At 43.1% G+C, this 21,216-nt stretch overlaps 1 protein-coding gene across 2 annotated transcripts in view; it reads right to left on the bottom strand.

The window, feature by feature from the left end:
- Nucleotides 1-17,007, bottom strand: part of KCNB1 (potassium voltage-gated channel subfamily B member 1) — a 204,806-nt gene extending 187,799 nt beyond the window's left edge. The window contains exons 1-2 of one of the 2 annotated variants that reach the window (XM_033962685.1): nt 16,601-17,007; nt 14,240-14,916 (exon numbers count right to left, since the gene is read on the bottom strand). In XM_033962685.1, the coding sequence (XP_033818576.1) occupies nt 14,240-14,806 (567 nt within the window). In that variant the 5' untranslated portion in view covers nt 14,807-14,916; nt 16,601-17,007. The other variant, XM_033962686.1, reaches the window with a different exon arrangement.
- Nucleotides 17,008-21,216: the final 4,209 nt, after the last annotated feature.

Genomic DNA, 21,216 nt, shown 5'->3' with positions numbered 1-21,216 from the left:
GTTAGGCATCGTTAGGTGTCCAAGTTAGGTGCCAGAAAATTAGGCCGGGAAAACCCTGGCCTAATATACCGGCACCTACCTCTAGGATGCCTAAGCAGTGTAGGATTATCATAGACCCCACCCGTTCTGCCCCAGCGCCACTCAGTTCCGCCCCAAGCCCTGCCCAGTACCGCCTCAAGCTCTGCCCCCACAGAGCCTCCTCTCATCTTCCAGACGAGCTCCAGCCGCGTCTGGAGGACCTGGAACATGCGCAGATGTGTGTGAAATCAACTGCGCTTGCTCAGAGGCCCTCTCGATGCAGCCGGAGCTCGTATGGGCTTTCTAAATCCCGGACAAATGCCAGGTTTCGGAAAGTCCATCTGGGAGCCTGGACAGTCCTCTAAGAAGTGGGCATGTCTGGGTTTTCCTGGATATCTGGCACGCCTCCCTATTAGGTGAGATTCTATAAACGACGTATAGATGCTGCTAGGTGATGTTTATAGAATCAGGCCCTAAGCTATAGAATGAGGATGGTATGTTTCCCTGTATGGTTATATGAAAACCTGGAATGTGCTATAGAAATCACACATATAATTCACTTCCCCCTCCCCATTTGCGGTTTCCACACTCGCGGTTTCACATATTTGCAATTTTTTTTGGGGGGGGGAGAAAACCCTCCTATAGTTTACCACATTCCCGCCTCTCTCCAGCCTTCCTCCTGGCATCCCGGCCTTACCGGGTGGTATAGCGGGCTTTCGGGGCAGAAGCGATCTTCCTACGCTCCTGCCCCGTGTAGATCGCCAATAGGAAATGGCTGCCGTGAGCTCCCGTCATGGTCTCGAGAGACTACGGGAACTCACAGCAGCCATTTCCTATTGGCGATCTGCACGGGGCAGGAGTGTAGGAAGCTCTCTCCTACCCCGAAAGCCCGCTAGACCACCAGGTAAGGATGGGATGCCAGGGGAAAGGCAGGAGGGAGGCGGGGGTCTGTCAGAGCCGGACGAGAAGTTATTCACGGTTTTTCTCAATTCGCGGTCAGGCTCTTCCCCTATCCCCCGTGAATACTGAAGGAGAAGTATAACTTGACCTGTGAATTTACACACAAGTTTCTTATATGTCCAGCATATTCTTAAGTTACTGAAGATGCCAAGGTTATAGTCACAGAGGCCTCATTCACAAATCTAATTCTGCTGCAGAATCTTTCATAAAAACAACTTTCCTCCATTCTGTGCAGTGCTGAAAAACCTCTATTGAATAATCCTCACAGCCACAAAATGAAGCCAAATGAAAGAAAGGCTTTTGTAAACACAGCTGAATAAACAGAACCCCAGTAGACTCTGTGGGCTTATTTCATAAGAGATGGATTTCTTTTTTTTTTTTTAATCTAATTAATGCAGCAAACATGTGCCCGCTTTCTCCTGCCCAACAAACTTCTTTAATTATTCTGAATAAAATGTCTTGAATTTCCTACGGCTTCCAAGATCAATGTTGTGTAAAACAAATGTTAAAATGATGAATGATCTTAATAACACATCGTTATTCTTCATTACACAACTTCTCGTGGAACACTCCTTTCCAGGGCTATTGATTTCGGCATTTGGTAGAAAACGGGAGTTTGTGAATATAGGAATTATGAACACTTTAAACCGCAATACGTGTGCAAACTAGGGGCTCCTTTTACTAAGCTGCGGTAGGAGTTCTTACGGCAGCCCGGAGTGTTAAATGCGCCAACGCTGCTCTGACGCTCATAGGAATTCTATGAGTGTCGGAGCATTTAGTGCTCCGGGCCATGGTAGAAACCTCAACTGTGGCTCAGTAAAACCCAGCGTAGAGTATACTTATTTTCACAATTTTAAATTTACCAGAAGCATTATAAATGTCTTAGGGCGTGATACACCTATGGAGCAATTCTATAACTGGACATCCTCAGGGAAGCACACCAATGCTGTGTGCTGAGCACCAATTCTCCAACAGCATCTATGTGCCAGGATGCCATTATACAAGCATAAATCCAAATTGGTACTCCTAAAATTAGTTAAGTTCATTCACACCAGGTCAATGGCAGGAGTAAATGCGTTGCACTTAAATGCACAACCTCCCCTCCCCACAAGAAGATCAACTAAAGCAATCCAACGAGAGGGAATATGCCAGGCAAGCAAATGGGATATAATCAAGCCAACTCTTTGTTGTAGAAACTAGTCTTTAAGCCTGTTACATTAACGGGTGATAGAACAGAAGTGTTTGTCTGTCTTTTTTTCTTTCTCTCTCTCTCTCTCTCTCTCCTTGGCCGCTTTCTGTCTGTCTTTCTTTCTGTCTCTCTCTCTCTCTCTTGTTGGCCGCTGTTTGTCTGTCTTTCTGTCTCTCTCTCTCTCTCCTCGACTGTCCACCACCACCCCTTGCCTGTACCCCCTGTCCAACAGTAGCGCTTTCTTTCTGTCTCTCTCTCTCCTTGGCCGCTGTTTGTCTTTCTTTCTGTCTCTCTCTCTCCTTGGCCACTTTCTGTCTGTCTTTCTTTCTGTCTCTCTCTGTCTCTCTCCTTGGTCGCTGTCTGTCTGTTTCTCTGTCTCTCTCTCTCTCTCTCTCTCTTCTCGACTGTCCACCACCACCCCTTGCCTGCTCCCCTTGTCCAACAGTAGCGCTTTCTTTCTTTCTCTCTCTCTCCTTGGCCGCTGTCTTTCTTTATTTTTTTCTTTGTCTCTCTCTCTTTTGCCGCTGTCTGTGTCTCTGGCCCCCTGGCTAGCTGTCATTCTTTCTGTCTGTCTCTCTCCCTGATCCCTGCCTCTCTCTCTCTGTTGTGCCATGCCTGCCTGTCTCTCCATGGCCCCCTTCTGTTCCCCCCCCAAAGCAGCCCCCTTTCCCTCTCCCCCTCAACTTCCCTGTGCAGCAGTAGCACATCATGTAATTCTTACCAGCATGGGAGGACTCATTCAACAACTAAACACCTCTTCTGACAGCCGGACGTCTTGCAGCACCCGCAGGAGACAAACCGCCGTTGAAACCGCTGCGTGCGCCGCATACAGCCACACGCGCCGTGCGTCGCAAACTGCTGCACGCACCACAAATGGAACACGGCCATGGAGGCACAAATCACGGCGGCAGGGATCACAGCCTTGTTTTATGATAGAGGAATGGGCGGCGAGATGGCAAATGAAGTTCAACATTGAGAAATGTAAAGTATTACATGTGGGGAGCAGAAACTCGAGGTAAAACTATACAATGGGAGGGATGTTATTGAATAAGAGTACCCAGGAAAGGGACTTGGGGGTAATGGTGGACATGACAATGAAGCCGTCGGCACAGTGTGCAGCGGCCGCTAAGAAAGCGAATAGAATGCTTGGTATAATCAAAAAGGGTATTACAGCCAGAACGAAAGAAGTTATCCTGCCGTTGTATCGGGCGATGGTGCGCCCGCATTTGGAGTACTGCGTCCAATATTGGTCGCCGTACCTTAAGAAGGATATGGCGTTAGTCGAGAGGATTCAGAGGAGAGCGACACGTCTGATAAAAGGTATGGAAAACCTGTCATATTCTGAGAGATTGGAGAAGCTGGGTCTCTTTTCCCTGGAGAAGAGGAGACTTAGAGGAGATATGATAGAGACTTATAGGATCATGAAGGGCATAGAGAGAGTAGAGAGGGACAGATTCTTCAAACTTTCTAATAATAAAAGAACAAGAGGGCATTCGGAAAAGTTGATAGGAGACAGATTCAAAACAAATGCTAGGAAGTTCTTCTTTACCCAACGTGTGGTGGACACCTGGAATGCGCTTCCAGAGGGCGTAATAGGGCAGAGTACAGTACAGGGGTTCAAGAAAGGATTGGACAAATTCCTACTGGAAAAGGGGATAGAGGGGGTAGATAGAAGATTACTGCACAGGTCCTGGACCTGTTGGGCCACCGCGTGAGCGGACTGCTGGGCACGATGGACCTCAGGTCTGACCCAGCAGAGGCATTTCTTATGTTCTTATGTAGGATGTACAATCAGGACTCAACGGAGGCCATGTTTCAGCATAAGTCTTCATCAGGAGTCCAAACATGGTCAATTTGTTACCAATATATTTTTATGATTTGCAAGAAGCGAAGAAATGGCTGTTTATCAAAGCTAAGCTTCATTAGCCAGATTTCTTGGTATACTTAGCCTTGACAAGCAGCTACTTCACTTTTTGCAAATCATAGAAATATATTGGTAGTATATTGACCTTGTTTGGACTTCTGATAAAAGCATGCATTTAAGTGCAACTTGCTATGCATGTAATTGATATATTAAGCAAATATGCAATATCATATCGTCCCTTCAATACATATTAAATATATGATTTGCAAGATCTTCAGATGTGCTTCACATGAGCTGCACTCGGTGCTACATGAAACTTAGCGCACCGCGATCTTCATAAGATCAAGCGTTCTTTCTTTATTCCCAATAATCTCAAAAATCTAAAAATCCAATTTGGAAATTGCACTTAGCTTTAGAAATCTTGAAAAATGCTGTCGGGTAGGGATAAAGAAAAACAGCATAAGAAAACAAAATTATGCACATATTCACAATTTGGATGCGCCCATACCAACTTACTAAAATCGGGCTTTGGATGTGTATCTGATATACAAGTCTTGATGCCAAAGTCACGAATAAAGCTTCTAAAATAACCACCATTGTGAGGAATGCTGTGGTCTAAATCCTCAACCACATTTTACGACACTCTCAGAAATCTGCTGCCTCCAGAATTTTTAAAGCAACCAGATGGTGCTCAATATCTTTATTCTATGAAGATTCGACACGTACGTGCTTCGGCCTGAAGCCCTGCCTCAGAAGTCTTAATGCTTTGATCAATACAGTATATGTTGTCTGTTCTATCTTATAAAATTATAATGATTGAGTCATTCACCGAACACATCAATCAGAACGATCAACTAAAAAATTTGTCCATGATGTGGAGATTAACTCAGGTTCCGCGGAACTGAACGTCAAACCATCACAAAGCCTCCAGAATTTTGCCACCCTAGGCACAGGCCTAGTATGCCTATGTGGAAACCCAGGTCTGCCTGAAATTCCATTCTTCCTTCATGGTCTACTGTTCCTCTTTCCCATCACTGATGACTACAAAGACGTGATCGGCTAGGACATCATGAACTGATGAGGCATCCTGTAAGAAACACAGTTATCTCACCTCTCCTTGAGTTATTTTCCCAAATAATGACCTCTGAATTGCCATTATCCTATAATATTCCAAATTGTATCATGTTTGTGATTTAACACCCTTTCTAATACATAAAATCAAAAGCAAGAAGGCAGCAGAATGCTATCCTAATGTAGTCAATGCACAGCTATATAATCATGATAAAACCCAAGTAATATTTATCTGGGGCACCACTGGTAGGATTATGCCTGTTTGCTTGGCAGTTAAGGTTCAATTACCTTTATCAAAAAAACCTTATCCTCTAACTCACTGCAAGCAGGTTTCTGGTCCCTTGCTAGAGCCAGAGGAAGTTGAAGTAGCTCCATTTGAATCTTAAACTCTCCCAGTAGAGCAGTGGTCTCAAAGTCAAACCCTTTGCAGGCCACATTTTGGATTTGTGGGTACTTGGAGGACCGCAGAAAAAATAGTTAATGTCTTATTAAAGAAATGACAATTTTGCATGAGGAAAGATTTATAAACTATAAAGATTTATACACTATAAAGAGTTTTACCTCATGCAAAATTGTCATTTCTTTAATAAAAGATTAACTATTTTTTCTGCGGCCCTCACAGTTAAAGTTTAACATCTTTCCTTTCTCAGAACTGACACATTTCAATCACTATATTGAAAATAAAATCATTTTCCCTACCTTGGTTGTCCGGTGACTTTATTTTTCTGTGCTTTTAACTATGTTTCCATGGCCTTCTTGTCCAATGACTGTTTTTCTCTCCGTCTTCACTTTCTGCCTTGCATCAATCTTTAATAATAAGTAGGAGACTGACTATATTGATACTATATACCAGTGGGAAGAGAGCAAATGACTCCTAAAAACGCTCAGAGAAGTGAAACTCTGAAGGGGAGGTGGATACCTTCCCTTGGGACAAGAGTTTACCGTCCAGTCATTGCATTTTACTTTACAGAACTTCACTTTCTAGCCACTGGTAAAATTGTGAACAGTTTAAATGTTTTGTAAATTGACAAAAAATGTTCAAAAATTTTTACAAAAAGACTCTTGCTCATTGGAAACTGTACACTTATCTGTGCAAGCTTTTTAAAGATTGTGGTTGTACAGGCTCTCTTCCCACTGGTATATAGTATCAATATAGTCAGTCTCCTACTTATTATTTCATCTAATTTACTGACTAGTATTCACATGAGTCCCTGTATGTTTTTCTAACGAAGTTGCATCAATCTTTGGCATTAACTTAACATTCCGTTTTTCCATTTTTCTGCTTTCTTCTCAAAATCTACTTTTCCATGTCTTACCTTCCCTTCCTATCTCTCTCTCCTTCTCTCCCTATTTCCAAGTAACTTGGTATGCAAGTGTTTTGCAAGAAAAGCAAAACATTTTATTAAATTTTAACCTGCTATACAAGCAATGTCTTGCAATACGAGTACATACAGTATACACACATCACAACTGAGACGATGGATCTTCTCTCTCTGACGCTGCAGGAGTGTAGTGACTGTTCTATACGAGTGAGGTCTTGCAATACGAGTGCATACAGTATACACGTGTGACATCATCACAACTGAGCCAATGGTTCTTCTCTCTCTCTGACGCTGCGGAAGTGTAGTGACTGTTCTATACGAGCAAAGTCTTGCGATATGAGTACATACAGTATACACGAGTGACATCATCACAACTGAGCTGATGGTTCTCTCTCTGACGCTGCAGGAGTGTAGTTACTGTTCTAAATGAATGAAGTCTTGCAATACGAGTACATATAGTATTTTGTATTAAAGTTTATGGGTTGTGGAATGAATCGTCTGAGTTTCCATTATTTCTTAAGGAGAAATTTGCTTTGATAGATGAGTGCTTTGGATTACAAGCAAGCTTCTGGAACGAATTAAGCTCACAAAAACAAGGTTTTACTGTACTATCTTAGCACCCAAATTTTGGTTGCCTAATTTTTAGAATCCTTTATAGCAGTGGTTCCCAACCATGTCCTGGAGGACCACCAGGCCAATCGGGTTTTCAGGCTAGTCCTAATGAATATGCATGGAGCAGATTTGCATGCCTCTCACTTCCATTATATGCAAATCTCTCTCATGCATATTCATTAGGGCTAGCCTGAAAACCCGATTGGCCTGGTGGTCCTCCAGGACAGGGTTGGGAACCACTGCTTTATAGAACTCTGTATAAACACCCACCCCCCCGCACACACACACATACTATATCTAAAGTATAAATTGTGTATGTTACCATAAAATGGAAAAGCTCAGTAATGTGCTTATAATTTATTCTAAATTAGTAAGACGTAGGCAGCATTCAATAAACTTACACTCAGACATTTCATAGGAGATAACTCCAGGGTTTATTTCACTTATAAATCACACCAGACAAATATTTGGCAGGAAGGATCCCATTTCCTATACAAGAAATCATGTGCATCAACAGCCACTAATGGATTTTGACTCCGTGCCACAGACAGCAAAGTCTTCGGCATGTGTTTCAGCATTCCTGAGCCGCGCCAAAACTGCCTGATCAATTATTAATGTAGTCATCATCATCTGGACCTTTTTTTTGATGGGGGGGGGAGGGAGGGGAATAAATAAACCAAAAGAATTTGGTTCAGATGCCTTAAAAAATGCTGATACATTGATCGCAATTGCAGCTTTTAAGTTCTGCAACAATGCTACTCTTTTTAAGAGTTTGTTTACAGATAACCGAATTCTTGATGCAAATACAGACACAATGGAGTAACCTAATGGTTGAAGCAGTGGGTTAAGAAACAAAGAATACAGGGTTCAAACCCTACTACTACTGCTCTTTGCAGCCTCAGAGTTGTCCATCTTTGGCATTAACTTAACATTCAATTTTTCCATTTTTCTGCTTGCTTCTCAAAATCTACTTTTCCATGTCTTACCTTCCCTTCCTATCTCTCTCTCCTTCCACTGTCTCAGATACAAGCATAGAAGCCAACTTTTCAAAATGTTTGGGGGGTGCTCCAAAGTTTCGCCACAGTTCCCGCTCAAGCTCGACCCCACCCTCTCAATAGTGCTAATTGTAAAGCCATTTTTCCTTTCATTTTTCATTTATACACACCATATAATCTTATTAACAATACATAATGGTCAACCACAAAATTTAACTACACTATACGCTTCTTAGCATTCATTTCTACCACCTGGCCTTGGTCACATGTGCAGAACATAGATAACCCCTATTGCAAATACGGAACCGCAAACTAAAAGTACGAAGATACACAAACGAAGTCCTAAGATGCCAGACTCCGCATGCAGTACAACACCAGAACAGTGCAAAATATAGATAGCAGATATAAATTCTCAAAGCTAACACTTTTCAATCACTAAATTGAAAAGAAAATCCCTAACTTTGTTGTCTGGTGATTTTATTTTTCTAATCATCTTTTCCCCGTCTCTGGTTGCACTTCCTTCTGTCTGTGCTCTTAATTGTGTATCAGGGCTTTGCTGGTTTTCTCTCCTTCTTCTTTCTGCCCTACATCCATCTTTGGCTTTAACTTTTAACATTCAACTCTCTTACATTTTTCTGCTTTCTTCTCAAAATCTATCCACTTTTTCATGTCTTCCCTTCACATCTATCCATGTGTACCATCTCCTCCCTCTTTCTTCTCCCCTATTCTCATCTATCTATAAGAAGCATTTCTTCTATCTCTCTTTCATTCCACACCCATCACTGTGCACCATCTCCTCCCTCTCTCTCTCTCTCTCTCTCTCCTCCCTTTCTCTCCCACTCCTGTGGTCTGACATCTCTGTCTTCCCCCACCCCACACCCATGGACTATCATTTTTCTCCTCTCCTTCCCACAGTGTGGTATCTCTCTCCTCTCCCATGGTCTGGCTTCCATCACTCTTCTTTGGAATCTGACATGTCTCCCTTCCTTCAGTCATATCTCCTCCTTCCCAGTGTAACATTTCTCCCTCCCTTCCTCCTTTCTGCCCCTTGCAGTGCAACATCTCCCCTCTCCCCCCCCCCAGTCTGTGTTTCTCCCTGCTCTCATACCTCCCCACCCACACCCCTAGACTAACTTAAAACAGCTCCAGGGGGCTCCACAGTCCAGGCATCTCATCCCCTTCTGTCCATCTCCCTCCCTCCTTTCCCTTCACCTTCCCAGCCTCCTTTCAAAGTCAAAATCTTCTTTTCCTTTTTCCTTCACCTTCCCAGCCTCCTTTTAAAGTTGAAATCATCTTTTTCTTTTTCTGCCATTCTCACAGGATGCCAGCGCTGCCCAAAAGCTTTCCCTCTGCTGCGAAACACCCAAGTGGAAGCTTTCCCTCTGCTGCGAAACACCCAAGTGGAAACAGGAAGTTGTGTCAGAAGGAGGCAGATCACAGCACTGGTAGCCTGTGAGAATGGCTGCCATGCTGGGGCCATCTGGAAAAGAAGATTTCAATAAGCACAGCTTAGTAAAAGGAGCCCTTAGTAAATGACGGCAGATAAAGCCCTGAATGGTCTACCCAGTCTGCCCAACCATACATACTCCATAAATTAATCATTTCATTTAAATGATCTTTTTTCTTAGATATTTCTGGCCCGGAAACTGAGAGTCCTGCACGGGTAGTGTGCCTAAGCGCCACCTATCAGAGTCTCATTCAAAGCCCACTCCAGCTCACCTTAACTATCCCAATCATCGAAGCCCTCCCCAGAATTACCGAATAAAGCCTAAGCGCACCTAACTTGGATGTTGGCATTTACATCTAGTTTCAGCAAAAATTAGGCATAGGATCTACGCTAAGTGCTAACATAGTAACATAGTAAATGACAGCAGATAAAGTACCTGAATGGTCCATCCAGTCTGCCCAATAGTTACACCCATTATAAATGAATGAATAAATTAAATTGTCTTTTTTCTTTGATATTTCTGGGCCATGGACCTTAGAAGATTACCCAGTACCATCCTTAGGTTCCAACTACTGAAGCTGCTGTCAAAGTTCACTCCAGCCTATCCAGATCATCTTGTCATTTGTGGGATACAGATCATATAAGTCTGCCTAGCACTGTACTCATGTTCCAAATTTCTGGAGTTCCCATCGAAGCCCCCCGCAGCCCATCCTAAACTGAATTGCCCTATATCAGGGGTAGGGAACTCCAGTCCTCGAGAGCCGTATTCCAGTCGGGTTTTCAGGATTTCCCCAATGAATATGCATTGAAAGCAGTGCATGCACATAGATCTCAAGCATATTCATTGGGGAAATCCTGAAAACCCGACTGGAATACGGCTCTCAAGGACCGGAGTTCCCTACCCCTGCCCTATATGATTGTGCAAGCCTGCCCAGTACCGGCCTTAGTCCTTCAGTTTATACCATTCATTTTCTATAAACATAAGAATATAAGAATATACCCCTCTTTTACAAAGGTGCGCTAAGGACTCCTTTTACGAAGACGCATTAAGGCAGGGGTGTCCAATGTCGGTCCTGGAGGGCCGCAATCCAGTCGGGTTTTCAGGATTTCCCCAATGAATATGCATTGAAAGCAGTGCATGCACATAGATCTCATGCAGATTCATTGAGGAAATCCTGAAAACCCGACTGGATTGCGGCCCTCGAGGACCGACATTGGACACCCCTGCATTAAGGCCTTAACGCACGGAATAGCACGTGCTAAAATGCCACGCACGCTAGCCGCTACCGCCTCCTCTTGAGCAGGCGGTAGTTTTTCGGCTAGCATGCGCTAATCTGGTGCGTGCGCTAAACACGCATTAAACGCTAACACGTACATGTTATCCTACGGACGCGTTAGCGGTTAGCACATGCGTTGATTTAGCGCATGCTAAATCCGCGCTAAAACGCTTAGCGCGCCTTTGTAAAAGAGGGCCTTAGAGTCTAAAGTGCTGCACTAGTGCAACAGAATGGAAAAAATATCTCCGTACACACACCCGTGAAAACTTCCGTTATTTGAAGGTCGCATAACATCACGGGTTTTCCTGACCTCCCAAGAGCATTTGGTACAGGACAGTGAACTGGCCCCGACGCCATTTCACGCATTACTGTGCCTCTTCGGAAGTTCTGATCTCTGTAGGCACAAATCGGTATCTGCGTATCAGTTGGAAAAATCATTTGGGAAGACTGAGGTCAATTTAAACAACATTAACCTTTTCCTATCGTGTGTCCCGGATGACGGGACACTCCAAAAATGACATAGACAGTGGATAAACAGTCTGTATGGACTAATAAAGAGCCAGGAACACAAAATATTTGAATTTACAGACTTATGACTTATTTACATTATGTTTACAATAGCCGTAAATAACGGTGAATAATACAAAACTTTGCTAAAATAATTACGACTGGAGCCAGCGTAACGTAAAATTTATTACGATAGGAAAAGGTTAAAATCAGATCTATTTAAAATGCTGACAACTTGTCTTACAACTTGTGGTGGCATGAAGTATGTTTAATAATGAGATATGAGAGATGTTATGCGATAAAGTTTGGTCATGTACACAAACATGAGCAACTCTGGGCGCCTTTAACTGAATTTTGCGAACCCTAGTGGATATAAGTCTCTATTCCCATTGACAGCTGTTACATTTATGATTCCTTATTTCATGATTATTTTACTTATTGTACTTGCGTTTCTAATGCTCATTCTGTGTTATAACATGTACTGCAGACTGTTTACTGTTCTTGTTTTATACACTGACTCTGCTTGTACTGTTATTTTATTGTTTGTTATATAAAACCAATAAACATTTCGAACTTAAAAAAAAAAAATCAGATCTATTTCTTACACGGAAGGCTTGAAAAATTTGCTAAAAAAAAAAGTTAAACAACATGCACCCTCTTTTACAAAGGTGTGCTACGCTTTTCAGTGTGCGCTAAACACGCGTTAAACGCTAACACATGCATGCTATCCTATGGACGCTTTAGCGGTTAGCACACGCGTTGATTTAGCGCGTGCTAAATCCACGCTGAAACGCTTAGCGCGCCTTTGTACAAGAGGGCCATAGTCTCCACCGAGGACTATACACTTAGCTCAGTCCAGCAAGTTTCCCGTTTTCTTGTTCGCTATTTTTCCTATGATACAAAAGAAAAACTGGAAACTCACTGGACTACGGGTGTATAGCCTTCAATGGAGACTATGGGGTCCTTTTACTAAGGCGTGCTAATCGATTTAGCGTATGGTCTTGATGAGCGTGCACTAAATGCTAAGGCGCCCATACTATATTCTATGGCTGCCTTAGCATTTAGTGCTAAATCGGTTAGCACGCCTTAGTAAAAGGACCCTATGTTGTTTAACTTGCTTTTGTACCACATTTTTTTTCAAACCACCCTCTTGTACAGACAAAGGCGGAGTCTTCAATTGCTCAAGCCCATATCCCAAATCCTACAAATATCCCTGAGAAGGTAGTTGGAACAGCTTAAATCAATTTTCTGAATGAGGTTTGAAATGACAAGCAACAAAAGTCCAATAGGACAAAAAAAAAAAAAAAACACCCCACGGGTTCAAAATCACACAAAAAAACAGTGGGAACGGACAATGAACACTCCACTGAGGGTCACTGATGTCAAAAGGTCTTGTTTATTTCAATGAAGGACGCACACAAACTGTGGACCCTACACAGCACTGTGTTTCGGAGATGAAACGCCTGCACCAGGGGTCATTGTAGTGTTGTAATCCAGTCCACAGGTCACAAGTCCTTTGTTAATACAAGGCTGAGTTTGGGGGTTTTTTTGAACTGCTTCAACAACTCTCCTGCGCTTGGCTCTCTTTTTGTGTGTTTGATCGACTCAGCCTTGTATTAACAAAGGACTTGTAACCTGTGGATTATAACACTACAGTGACCCCTGATGCAGGCGTTTCGTCGCTGAAACACAGTGCTGTGTCGTGTCCACAGTTTATGCGTGTCCTTTATTGAAATAAAAAAGACCTTTTGACATCAGTGACCCTCAGTGGAGTGTTCATTGTTCGTTCCCACTGTTTTTTGTGAGGTTTGAAATGATCATGACCAATTTATTTCTAGGTATATTTTACAGGAAGTGTTTGAAATGATTTAGACCTGTAGTGTCATTGTGTTTAAAAAGCATAAGAACATAAGTAATGCCTCTGCTGGGTCAGACCAGAGGTCCATCATGCCCAGCAGTCCGCACACGCGGCGGCCCATCAGGTCCAGGACCTGTATAGTAATCCTCTATCTATACCCTTCTATCCCCTTTTCCTTCAGGAAATCATCCAATCCCTTCTTGAACCCCAAAACCATACTCTGTCCTATCACCCCCTCTGAAATCCAAAATTTGCTGAAGGCTCCATTATCTATTCTCTACAAACATTGTATGTGGATTTAGCTCATTCCATTTCATTGGTAGCTTTCCAAAATGTACTAGACATTTTCCATCATATCTCCGGATACATTCAATGCGTTTTCCGATCCTATTTCCTCTTCTACCTGTGCATTTCTGTTATAATTCCTAAAGGAGTTAACATAGGCCTACTCCCCAGAAGGCTTGTAGGTTTCTTCTAAAATAGCTTTTAGCAGAGTCAATTACTATTTGTAACGATTTTTCCCTGAATTTGACTAGACTTAATTATTCATTCAACAAGTTAACATTCTAGCACTCTAACCTGTTAGAGGTGTTTGTAAAGGTATATTAGACCATTTTAGAACCATTCATGCAGAGTAACTTTAGAAAGAAATTCTAGAACTTTGACACCTGAAGTAGGAATTAATCTCTAAAGGCCAAAGCTGCCTAACGCTTTACCAGTGGAACAGAAAAAGAGACGTAAAGTAACACACACCCAACATGCAGTAATCCTATAAAATCCAGGTTTTCCAATTCAGGGAGCACCCACAGGATACAAGTGACCATACTTTCTAAAAAGTCAGCTCTTTCCAAAAATCCAAAAGCCAAAGACAATTGCAAAATCGCATACCAGCTAACGAGATGTATCTTAGTTATTGTTCTAACAGTTATGCAAAAAAAAAATATATATATATAAAATTCCACATTCTTTCTTTCCTTAAAATTGTGGACTGTCTTAATTTTTGCACATTCTCAAGAAAACATAACTGGTATGCATATTCTATTATTAAATGCATGTTTATTATTCAGTTAATGCAAAAACATAATGATCCTCATATGATTATAGGCAATTTAAAATTACCTTGGCAGCGACTGAAGAGTTGGGTTTTTCTAGCAGATCCCAGAGTTTTTTGCGCTTTTCAGCGCAGCAGGTGTTGTCAAACTCTTCCCCTTCCCTATCTCGTAGGGTTTCCGCCTCTCTTTTCAGTTCTTCATTCATTTGTTCTTTTTTCTGGTGATATCTCGCTTGACAACAGGACTCCAGGTAGATTTCATCAATCCCCCAGTAGTCCAGCTCTTGACTGAATGACAAAGCACACATTTCTTCCATCATATGCAACTTCCCAGTCCGGTAAAAGTTTAAAATAGAAGTGAATGCACCAGGGTGCCTATCAAAGAAATACTCGTTTTCCTCCAAGTTATAGTCATCGCAGATTTCCATGAGAGATTCGTGAGTATTGCAGTCTCTGAGTCTACCGAGCCGTGTTCGTGGCAACCGATCCAGGGTTCTCCACAAAACCTCATGTGCAAGTCCTCCTACATTTAGTTTGACCCTTCTTGAGCATGCCTTGCTCCGAATAATCTCCATGGGATCTGGAGGCAACGAGGAAGTGGATCGGGAGGCATTCTTATTCATCCCCAAAGGCATTTCTATCACTGGAACCAGGCTCTGTCGAATATTAAATTGCTTTTTCTACCCCAGCAATCAAGAGTCAATGATGGATATTCATCTGTTCTCTCTCACCTCCATTCTGAAACCTGCAAAAGAGGAGACATTTATGTGTCATTTGCTTGTATATTTATGGATCCCAGTGACCTACAAAGTAGGCAAGAGCATCTTCGCAGACAGTATCAGCTGACTTTATCCATTAACCAGACGAACAAATAGCCCATTTAAGCTGCTCAGGGAAGAAGCGGCAGCCCTCTTTTCCTTGGGAGCCGTTGCGGTGCCCTGGGCGCTGTCCACTCGGACGGTGCTGAAAACAAACCCCGATCTCTTGGATCGTGCAATCCTCCAGCGCTGCCGAACTTCACTGGGCTACAGCCACCTGTCTTTAAGCTCCATCTGCACCGTCCTTCACTAGTCAAAGCTGTCCCGGACTGTGGTGCTGAATCTGTCACTCCCCCAGCACCAGCCTTGCAGATGGCACAGGTTCATCTCGGCACTGTGCCTCAAAGCGATTCACGTTTCGGTTTCACAGAAAACCTATTACGCTTTTTTAATCTAGCTAAATAAAGGTCACCTTGTTTTATACTGCCAACTCGAAATGCAACAGTGAGGGAAGAAGGGTGGGTGTATTTTAAAATTAGAGACTAATACCGTGGTATTTAAGGAGCGGGGGAGTCCCTCAGCCAACGGCTTTTGATCGAATTTGTGTTCACATCAAGTCATTAGATGAAGAATGCACCGTAATGCATGAACCAAAAAAACCTGAAAGCCCCGCTCGCATTTTGCGCGTGATTATCAAGGCATGCGAAGTTCTTACATAAACAATGATTACAGCACATGAAACTCTTTAAAGACATATGTCACACACTGCGGATGCTCCAAGATGATTTGGGGTCATCAGGATCTAAGACTGGATGCATTTTGCACTAAAAAAGTTGTTCAATAGCAAAACTGTACATGATGGGTTTTATATAAGACAAGAACAATTCTGTAAAAAAAAAAACACACAAAACTGCAGCAATCAAGCAGGTTTGCTAGAGAACAAGGTACACCAGGGGCTTAGAGCGAGTCCCTGTTGACCAATTTAGACTATTCAAATACCTTGTGGTTTGGCTCGGTAATCCCCTCCCCCCACAGAGGCAGACTTCACCAATCCCCCAGCCCAGGCTACCTTGCTCTCCATACAACCGTTCCCCACCTGACAGCTCTTGGTCTACCAATATTCCCAAAGGTGGTAGTGACATTTATTTTCTGTCTGTTAGGGTGAGTTGATCAAGTAATTTACATGTCATTTATGTGATGTAAATTAGCTATACGTTAAGGGCTTTCAATTAGCACGATCCGAGAGGTGCACAAAATTTTTTAAAAAATAAAATAAAAATCTGAGTTACCTTGACAATATAAAACGATCCCCAGCTCCAGCTTTAGAAAATAAAGAGAATAAAATGCAACAAAAATATGCTTTTTTGTGGTACTATTTTTTTCTTTTATATGCTGTTACATTCTAGTATTTCTTAAGGCCCATTTCTGCAAATATCCTAGAATATTTAGTCATTAAACGTGAAATACATAGGCACGTACACACGCACACAGTTCAAGCAAAAATAAACACTGTCGCTTTAAACTGGGGCTGTAGCTCCTTAAACGCGATCAGGGCCAGCAAAGCTCTGGAAATGGATGAAAATACTCATTTGCACTGCAGCCACGCTCCACTCGTGTGCAACAGAGATCGTGATCAGCGAGCGATCGATGCAAGCTTTTCCCCTCGCATACCTCCTTCAAGCCCGATCGCCAGCGGCGCCGAGATGCCCCCGCGCTCTCCCGATGATGCATCCGCATCAAGGCTGCCGATTTACCCCTGGAGCATTTCGCGAGACGCTTTCAAGGCCTTGGCTCGTGTCTCTGTTTCCTTCCCCCCCTCCCCCCCCCCCTTGCCTCGCTTGCTTAGCTGGGGATCCTCCAGGATGAAAAAGAGGGGGGGAGGTGAAGGAAGGACGTTTCAGTGCTCTCTCTTAATGGAGATCAACAAGTCTGCTGGGTCTGAACCTTCTGCGCTCTCTGGAGTTGTTGTTTTGTTGGGGGGGGGGGGTTAATCTTCCCCCCAACCCCAGTGCAACTGTGATCAGGCAGAGCTGGTGCCTGCAGTCTTGAGTAGCCTGGAAGTGCACGTTAAGTTGGGTTCTCCGCGGAGGAAATCTAGCGCCACCTTCAGGTCGCAGGCAGCCTGCCAGGCGACATTTTTAACCTGCTCCCTGCTGTTGCCGTTGAATATACCTGCGCAACTTCTTCAACTTAGGACAAATGTATGGCTGACTATCCTACTGTCCACGGAGAACCTACGTTACAGGTAAGTAACTACACTTTTCTTGAAATGTTCACAAGAAAGCAAAAAAATGCACTAGTTTCCCAGGTCATTTTTTGAATTTTTCTCAGTTCTTTTCAAGCTTTTTTTTTTTTTTTTTTTAATATAAAAATATTTTTTAATATGCTTTAGAAGTTAACAGATTAACCTTTACAGCACCATAGATCAATTCTGCCCACTAATTATTTTAAAGACTTGCTAAGTAACCGAATGCGTACTAATGAATGCGCATCCCTAAAGGACCGGAGATGCATAATTTTCCTGTCAACAGACATTTGCACTAGGAATTTTACAGCAGTGCACTTAAAAATGGGGATAGGGTGCCTATGTAATGATTATTTTCTAAAGGCAGTGCAGTAGCTTAAGTCCCTTTACAAAATAAGCAAATTGGGTCTGGAGGAAGTGGGGAGTAATTGTTTATAGATCACCTAAATTACGCATCAGGATGATGTACATTCAGCGTGAATTCTGTATTGACAATTGCATGCACCAAAGAATATTAGTTTAAGTCCTTATTTGCATGCCAAAATTTAGGAGCCATGCCTGCCTGAAAAGTGGACGTGGTTAGGGGTGTGGATAGAACTAGGTGCTCGCACGCACCTACCTTAATTGCTGGTATTTTAGACCAAGAAAACCCTGAACGAATATACCGGCGCTAAGCTTATGACGCCTACCAGTGCATCTGATAAGTGCGAGATTTGGATTATTCTTCCCAATATGCATCATTCTGCATTTGTCCACCTGTGGCATGTGGCAATTGGCAAGCAACACCTGGAATAGAACCGCTGGTAAGAATGAGGTAGCCTGGTGTCTGCAATGGTACTTTATTGGAATGAAATCATCTGTGGCAGGGGGAATGTAGAATGGGAGGAATACTGGAGTAGAGTGCACGTATAAGGGGGAATTTTGAGAATGTGGCAATGGAAAAGTACCAATAGAAATACCCTTCTCCTCGACTGCCAACTCCCGTCTCCATCCCTTTTACCTTGCTGTACTGCATGCTTGAAACAACCTACCTGGTTCGCTACATCAGGCTCCGCCTCTGGCTGTATTCAAAGCCAGACTAAAAAAACACTTATTTGAAACTACGTTTAAATACTGACCCAACCGAATTATCTGTCTGTCATTCCCTTTAGAGTCCCTTACCACCTTTTAGCCCCCTCTTTGTGTCTGTCAAAATTAGACTGTAAGCTCTTCTGGGCAAGGACCATCTCTTGCATGCACAATTGTTGTTGCTGATGTGATTCTATCAGAATCGGAGCAATGTACGGTGGTGGCCATGTTAGTCTACTTGGATACATAGAAATAAGAGCCAACAAACCAGTTACAGGTGACACCTTATTACAGGACTAAATGCATCTATAATTAGTTTTCAAGAGCTATGCTGACCTTAATCAGGTTAATGAAGAAACAGCTGTCAGTATTTTTAATTGAATGCTACATTAATCCTGATGTATGCAGCCTACCAAAAATATAAACAAACACCTACTGGATGTCAGCATGGAGATGCACAGAAAGGGTTACCTCCTCATGGAGGGAGGCCCCACTTGTGTTCAGTTTTGGAGACCATATCTGGCGAAGGATATAAGACTTGAAGTCCAGAGGAGGGCAATGAAAATGGTAGGAGGTTTGTGCCAAAAGATGTATGAGGAGAGACTGGAAGCTCTGAATAGGTCTACCCTAGAGGAAAGGAGGGACAGTGGAGATATGATTCAGACGTTAAGAGACTTGAAAGGTATTAACGTAGAACAAAATCTTTTCCAGAGAAAGGAAAATGGTAAAACCAGAGGACATAATTTGAGGTTGAGGGGGTGGTAGATTCAAGAGTAATGTAAGAAAATTCTTCTTTACGGTTGATGCCTGGAATGCGCTCCCAAGGGAGGTGGTGGAGAGGAAAATGGTGACAGAGCTCAAAAAAGGGTGGGATCTTGAATCAGAAAATAATGGTAAATATTGAAGAACTAAGGGCAGTACTGGGCAGACCGATGGAAAAGTGAATAGAGCATGTGAGTGTCTAAAGTGGGGAGAGTGTGGCGCAGTGGTTAAAGCTCCGACCTCAGCACCCTGAGGTTGTGGGTTCAAACCCACGTTGCTCCTTGTGACCCTGGGCAAGTCACTCAATCCCCCCATTGCCCCAGGTACGTTAGATAGATTGTGAGCCCGCCGGGACAGAGAGGGAAAACTGCTTGAGTACCTGAAAATGCATGTAAACCGTTCTGAGCTGCCCTGGGAGAACGGTATAGAAAATTGAATAAATAAATAAAAAATAAAGTGGTTTGACCTAACGAATCCACGAGATAGTTGGGTCTGAGGCCTGCTAACACCTTGAAGCAAAAGCAACCAAACTTAAATGGTGCTTACAGTTGGGGGGCTTCATTTATAGAAAAACATTTCGCATCAGGATGCGCACCCAATTTTGGGCATGAGGATTTACACCCACTGAAACCTGGTATAAATTCTCACACCGAAATTAGGGGTGGATCTCCCTTATTCTGTAACACTGCGTGCAGATTTCCAGGTGCACCCCTGATGTGCCCATGCCTCTTCCATTGCCATGGCCTCTTTTTCGATCTGCAAATAAAATTTACAAATGGATCCTGGGGCGTAAAGACGCACACACAAACTTAACTTAATGACAATTAGCGCTGACAATTATTAGCACCCAATTATCAGTACTAACGAGCTTATCAATTAAACTGAGTACCACATACAGAATTAAGGTGAATGTGTGCAACTGGTCGTATTCTACCCATGCTGCACCCACACATGTGTCCCCCTCACTTTGGTGCGTACGTTATAGAATACACCAAGCATTTATACATGTGACACACAATTATTGCCATCTCTGATGTATGTAAGTGATAATGTTCTAAAACATTTGCATTCAGCCGCTGGATCCTATATAATCACATGCATAAATTTGGGCGCATGGCCAATTGGCGCACACAATCTAATTGAGTAGTGAGACAATTAGCACCAATAATTGGATCTAACGGTCAATTACTGGTCATGGCAACAATTTGGATTTATGCACACATCTTACGAAGCACTATTCTGTAAAGATAACATAAGAATAGCCTTACTGGGTCAGACCAATGGTCCATGAAGCCCAGTAGCCCGTTCTCACAGTGGCCAATCCAGGTCACTAGTACCTGGCCAAAACTCAAAGAGTAGCAACATTCCATGCTACCGATCCAGGGCAAGCAGAGGCTTCCCCCATGTCTATGGACTTTTCCTCCAGGAATTTGTCCAAACCTTTCTTATAACCAGCTACGCTATCCGCTCTTACCGCGTTCCAGAGCTTAGCTATTCTTTGAGTTAAAAAATATTTCCTCCTGTTGGTTTTAAAAGTATTTCCCTGTAACTTCATCGAGTGTCCCCTAGTCTTTGTAATTTTTGACGGAGTGAAAAATCGATCCACTTCTACCCCATTCTACTCTACTCAGGATTTTATAGATTTTAATCATATCTCCCCTCAGCCGTCTCTTTTCCAAGCTGAAGAGCCTTAACCTCTTTGGTCTCTCCTCATATGAGAGGAGGAGCGTGGCCATGGGAAGAGCGTGAGCAGGTCTGGGGTGTTCACTAAAAATGCCCATGGTATTATAGAATTCAGAGGATCCTTGCCTAGTTTATGTATGAGCAGTTTTTAGTTGGCGTAAATCCTCATGCCAAAAGTTGGACATGGATCCCAGCACTATAGCCCGGATTCTCATCGGGATGCTGAAAAAGTAAGCAGCAGTAGGCGTCCTAACTTATCTGTTTTCATTGGCACTAAACGACGTGATCATTGACCGCAACATTTAAAACTAATTAAAAAGTAATAACAAAAATAAGGCACCTCTATGTGGCCTCCGGGCCCGGTGCCTAGGTCCCTGGCAGCTAGCGACGCATAGCGATGTTGAAACTCAGAAGTGGGCAGGGTTAAGGGCGGAGCCGGACTTCAGCGTCACTATGTGCCGAAGGCCGCGGTTCTGACGGGAGCCTAGGCACTGGAAATGTAGGCCTGTGAAAGCCGAGGATCCCGTTT

Source organism: Geotrypetes seraphini, chromosome 11 (assembly GCF_902459505.1).
Source record: "Geotrypetes seraphini chromosome 11, aGeoSer1.1, whole genome shotgun sequence".
In the NCBI taxonomy this organism is placed as follows: Eukaryota; Metazoa; Chordata; class Amphibia; order Gymnophiona; family Dermophiidae; genus Geotrypetes; species Geotrypetes seraphini.
This window is presented reverse-complemented; position numbering and strand designations above follow the sequence as displayed.